Genomic DNA, 6000 nt, shown 5'->3' with positions numbered 1-6000 from the left:
ATTTTTTTAAAAAGGGACAATTATTAGGGGTACGAAGGAGTATTAAATTAATTCAAAAGAATATAATTCAAATTTTCATTAATAAAATAATTAAATTTATTTAATATAATTGAAAATCAAATTTTATAAGAATCTCCGGTCTTCCTTTAATTAGAAAATAAAACTAATCCTTAGATTCAAGGGCAAAATAAAAAAGACTAAGATTTATAGTAATACTTTTTTTATTTTCATAGATTCGTTATAACATTTTTAAATCTTGAATACCAAATTGCTAACCTATTTTTTAGAAACTGAGTCTGAAGTTTATGAAATTAAAAAGATGGGTTAATTTTTCTCGTCGATTTGGAGGTTTTTGTCCCACATTCGAGAATGGTCATATCGGTTTGGCATATTTAAAGCCCAAAGATAATTTAGGGGTATGTTTGGTTGGATAGATTTAATCCAACAACACATTGTCACAGCCCACAGGATTATAGGTACCCGCTCCGATAAAAACAATCCTATGCATGTGATTAATGACTATTCCATTTTTATTCTTTTCGCTACACTCTCACCATTTTTAAGTATATAGCTATTATTTTAATAATAGAGCTATATAACCTTATAAATATTTTTGAAGTGGATTATATTATAAGAGTAATATGTAAATTGTTAAGTCAAATGTGCATATGAGTTAAATTTTTTTATATTCCTACAAATGTGGTGCAGTGTTTGTTTTCATATATTTTAACCATTTAATTACCTCCTTAAACCACAGTTTAAGTAATTTTAAAGTCTAAAATATTTTTTTATGTCTTTCTCTTATTTCTCTCGTCTCAAATATTCATAGTAAAAATATAATAAGATCTAAATAATATTAAACCTTTGACATATTATTTTAGATAAATATATTTGAGGGTGTATCGGTAAATATGCATTAATTCTATAGTTACAAACTTTGTAACTATACAACAATTGTTATACCATTCTAATACTTTATTTAATCAAGATTCAATGTTAATCTCTTTTAAATTGTTGGTATTTAGTATTATTTTGTTTAATAAATCGAACCCCATTTTAATATTTATTTTTTTAAAAAATAGTTACATCAAAAAAGTATATTAATATCGATCATTTAAAGAGTACTCCCTTCATTCCATATTAATTGAATAATTTTTCTACTTTGAAAAGTATCAAAATAATTAAATTATTTTTATTTTTTAGCAAAAATAACTATAATTATAATTTATTATTTCTTTGTCTATTTTATTTTATTCACCAAAAAAACATATTATTCTTAAATTCATTGCCAAACAGATTCGCTTAACGAGGGAGTATTATACGCCAAAATAAAGTATACTTTGATTTATATACCGGATGAAATGGTTAGATAAAAAGAAGTGTGTGAGTAGTTGATTGAGATTTCAATTACTGATAATGTTCGTTAAACTCTGGGTGGACATTGTCGAGCTCAGAATCTCAGATCTTCAAAATCATCTCTGTGGAATTACAAGCTGAAGTTAACTTTTGCATTTTTATGTTGTAGCCCTTTTTCCTCTTGGAATTCGTTTCCCCTTCTCGGATTTTCCCTGCCCCGTTTGTTTTGCCCTATTCTTTAAGCTCGTCTGGGAGTCACAGATTCGATCCAATTGATCAAATCCATCAGTACCTTTTTGGAATTTGAGTGCAGAGATTGGATGTGCTCTTTGTAAAAATTAGTGTTACGGTGATTAATTATGTAGGGGTTCCTTGCTGTGGAACTTCTCCAAAAAGGTGCGGTTTTTTTGTGCTTTTGATTTATTGATTGTATAGAGCTTCCTGGCAGTGGAGCTTTTGTATAAAGGTGCGGTCTTTACCCTCTTGATTTTGGTGGGTGTAAATTGAAATTATTGAGTGTCTGGATATAAACCCTTAACTGTTGGTTAAGGGTAGGAAATGGGGGAAGATTTCTTGACTAGCTTAAGCATTGAAAATTATCCCCCTTCAACATTCTTGTCTATGGATTCAATAGCTACCTGTCACGATGAGTCGGAACGCGACATGAATAGGCAGGTTATTCTTTCCGGGCCACCGGATATTAATCTACCATTGTCTGTGGAGCCAAGCCCTCCTCCGCAGTCGTGGAACCATGACACATTTGATATGCTTGAGGTGGGGTTGGGACACCAAGTTAATGAATCGGATAAGCTGATTGATTTGCCTAAGATTGGGAGAAAGTGTGCTGGCAAGAGATTGGATAGTGTGTGGGGTGCTTGGTTCTTCTTTAGGTTCTATTTTAAACCTGTTTTGAAAGAGAAGTCCAAGTGCAATGTGGTTTGGGATAACAATGGTGTTTCGGGTTTTGATAAATCTGATCTTGAACTGGATGTATTCCTGGTGCAACATGATATGGAGAATATGTATATGTGGGTTTTTAAGGAGAGGCCCGAAAATGCACTAGGTAAGATGCAGTTAAGAAGCTACATGAATGGCCACTCGCGCCAGGGCCAGCGCCCATTCCCATTTTGTGCTGATAAGGGTTTTGTGCGGTCTCACAAAATGCAGCGGAAGCACTACAGGGGACTCTCGAATCCCCAGTGTTTGCACGGGATAGAGCTGGTTCCATCACCCAATCTCATGGGCCTCGATGATGAGGAACAGAAGAAGTGGGTGGAACTAACTGGTAGAGATCTAAACTTTTGCATCCCGCCTGAGGCAAAAGAGTTTAGTTCGTGGAGGACCCTTCCAAGTACGGATTTTGAGCTTGAAAGACCGTTTTCGCAACTGAAGAACACTGCACAGTCACACCCGCCTGCGAAGAAGCTGCTTAATGGGTCGGGTTTGAACTTATCAACTCAGCCGTCAAACCATGTAAATGGGAACGAGATTGATCTCTCGTCTTCTTGCAACAAGAAAAGGAAAGAAATCTTCACAAATGGGAATGATGAAGACTGCTGCTTGCCTAATGATCTCAATGGGGATCGACATCAAGATGCAGAGTTTCATCCATGGTTGAATGAGTTCACCGGGGTGGTGAGAAACGTATATGGCCCTGTTACAGCAGCCAAGACTATTTATGAGGACGAGGAAGGATATCTGATTCTCGTTACTCTGCCTTTCGCTGATCCTGAAAGGGTGAAAGTGCACTGGTGGAACAATCTCACACACGGTGTGGTGAAGATCTCATCAGTGAGCACAGCGTGTATGCCTTTCATCCAGAGGAACGACCGGACATTCAAACTCACTGACCCCGCCCCGGAGCACTGTCCACCGGGAGAGTTCAGACGAGAAATCCCTCTGCCTACACGGATCCCTGATGATGCTAAGCTTGAAGCGTACTTTGACAATAGTGGAACAGTTCTTGAGATCAAAGTGCCTAAACATCGCGTGGGACCAGAGGAACATGAGGTTCTCGTCTGCCTTCGCCCGCCTAATGAATTTGTGTTGTCTTGAAGGTATATTAGTAGATGACACCAACTCGCTAGCATACTCATTGACTAGGTTTTAATAAGCAGTATGCATATTTATATTGATTTTTCAACTTAGCTCTACAATGTAGGGGTTCTCCTAAAAATACCATATTGCAGTATTGGATACGTGCATGGTGTGATTCGCGTGGAGTGCGTATGAGATACGCCACCCGACGAATCCTGAAAAAACGGATCGCGTATAGGGTGAGTCCACCTCACGAATCTGGTTCGTTTTGGATGCGTTTGGGTTTAATTTTTCCTTTGCTTTTCTTTTTTTTATGGTGCATTTGGAATGGTTACAATTTTACCTTCTGGGATCCTTTTGTAATTTTTTTTAATACAGTAATCTAAACTACTCATGTTATTTGACTAATTTAATTGAAAATTTATTTTTAACTACATTAATAAAATTTTCATTTTAATGCACATTTGAAATACAATATTTTGTTTGTGGATTTTATGTATAATAGTATATAATAAAATTTCACCTTATTTTTATAAATCTTTATTCGGTATTTAAGCTGTTTATGAAATTTGAATCGTGTGCTTTCGAGTTCATTATACTTGGAAATAATTGATGATATTGATTGTAGAATTAATATAAGATTGTATCCTTTGCTTATCAAGTGGAGTACATTAGAGTTCCGTTAATTAAAACACTCTTGCCTGTTAGTAATACTCCTTAATACGGCTAACTAGTGTTATTTTTTTTAAAACTTATAAGAAAATTTGTTACTATATTTTTCTGGCTAAATGTGGAGTATTCTTTATTCTCTTCTATATAAATAAGATTTAGATTAGCAGCCTTCATGATATCATTATTATTTATATCGGCCATTATAAAAAAAATTAAAATAGAGAAAAAGAAAACAGATTATTCATTATATTTTAGAGGATTGGTTTTACATCAGGAGCAGCCAAGGTAATTAATACAGCAAGTGAAAAGCATCAACATTAGTCAAAAGGAGCTAAAAATGAAATTAAATGTGTATTAATTTGAGACGTTTATCAAATTTGATCTTAACTTTTTGTGTGCAGTCCCTAAAAAATGTCGTAACTTTAACAATATCAATAGAAAATTTAAACTGTTGTTGACCATGTACACAAACGACCTTTGTAATATTTTGGTCGATGAAATTCTAACTTATACAATCAAAGTTGTGCATCACAAGAAACTATGAAACATTTACTGCAAAGACAGCCACTTTTGATATTTGTGGTACAAAGTCGGTGGTTATTGTCTTTTCAGTGGTGTTCAACTTGTTAGAGGATATCAATTAGATTAAATTAGTTTGAGATTAATAGATCAAAAAATAAAATAAAATTTGTACTATAATTTGTCGTTATGTTGTCCAAATCCTTCTTCAATTTGTTTTTTTTTTAAATTAACTTCATATATTTGTATCATATATATGAAGGAGGAAATTACAAATCAACTCCGAGTGGTCGCATCAATCTATTATAGCAAGAGAGAGTAATAAAAAAAGGTCGGATGTGGGTACCCACATGAGGGGTCAGGTCCGAGTGGGAGTGGGTATTTTTACTCCTAAATCGGATGCTAATACTCGATTTTTTGGGTGATGTTTCCCATTTCGACATCACAGTATTTACGTTGGGATGAATAAATCATTTAACATTAAAATATTACTCCCACTAATAGTGAGGCGTTTCTTTCGCAGTTGTTTTGTGAAGATAATAATTAATAGTTAAAGTGGAGAGAAAGTAAAATAAGTGAAAAAATAGTATAGAAGAAAGTCGTATATACATTATTATCTTACTTACTTTACTTTACTTTATCTCTATTCTAACCATTTATTATTATTTTTGCAAAACAACGTCCGATTTGGAGCGCCTCATTTGTAGCGGGACGGAGGGAGTATTACTGGAGTGTTAGGCTGATACGGATTGGAACTGCAACCCAACATGAAATGAATTTGTAACCCAAGACAGAGAGTATGTTGAATCGACCAAAGGGCCTTTATCAGCACATTTGAAATTGGGACTAAGCAAATAGACTAAATTTATACTCCTAGGGGGTGTTCGGTTGGTAAGATTAAATCTCATGATTAAATATATATCATGTTTGATTCATAAGATTGAACCCTTCAACTTAATCCTAGATGGATAGTCTCATGATAATTAGTCATAGCCTCCCTCCTCCAACTAAAATAATCTCACAACTTAATCCTAAATGGATAGTCTCATGGTATTAGTCATGGCAATCGAACGCCGTCATAGTATAATAATTGTCTTTTATAAATTCTAGCAGAATTTTTTGGTTTCCACAGCATCGAAAATTGAACACATTTTAATTTAAGAGTAGGCGAATAGTTATAATCATATCTAAGCTGTCTGGTGTTTGTTAAGGTTTTGTTGTCAGATCACTCTTTCCTCACAGGGGTTGGATCCCCTACCGTGGAGGAATCACAGATGCTGCCCCTCACATTCTAATTTTTTATATAATTTTTTTTAATATTATATTTTTATTAATAAAAAATTGATATGTGAGGAGCAGCATCTCCCTGCTATGATTCCTCCACAGCCGGGGATCCAACCCCTTCCTCATATGGTC

The 6000-nt window shown here is 34.4% G+C and overlaps 1 protein-coding gene across 3 annotated transcripts; it reads left to right on the top strand.

Annotated features, from left to right (window-relative positions):
* The first annotated feature begins 1274 nt into the window (after positions 1-1274).
* On the top strand, positions 1275-3827 carry LOC121746224. 3 transcript variants are annotated; one of them, XM_042140162.1, is made up of 2 exons: positions 1275-3413; positions 3546-3827. In XM_042140162.1, exon 1 carries the CDS (start codon positions 1915-1917, stop codon positions 3409-3411), a length of 1497 nt encoding a protein of 498 aa, XP_041996096.1. In that variant the 5' UTR covers positions 1275-1914; the 3' UTR covers positions 3412-3413; positions 3546-3827. The 3 variants fall into 3 exon arrangements, with proteins under 3 accessions (XP_041996096.1, XP_041996094.1, XP_041996095.1); XM_042140160.1 differs by having other exon boundaries at positions 3518-3827; XM_042140161.1 differs by having other exon boundaries at positions 3505-3827.
* Positions 3828-6000: the final 2173 nt, after the last annotated feature.

Source organism: Salvia splendens, chromosome 8, assembly GCF_004379255.2.
Source record: "Salvia splendens isolate huo1 chromosome 8, SspV2, whole genome shotgun sequence".
Classification (NCBI taxonomy): domain Eukaryota; kingdom Viridiplantae; phylum Streptophyta; class Magnoliopsida; order Lamiales; family Lamiaceae; genus Salvia; species Salvia splendens.
The sequence above is the reverse complement of the archived record's forward strand: the minus strand, read 5'-3'. Positions and strand labels throughout refer to the sequence as shown.

Coding starts and splice junctions, on each gene's coding strand:
- LOC121746224 (XM_042140162.1), top strand. CDS start 1,915: ATGGGGGAAGATTTCTTGACTAGCTTAAGCATTGAAAATTATCCCCCT.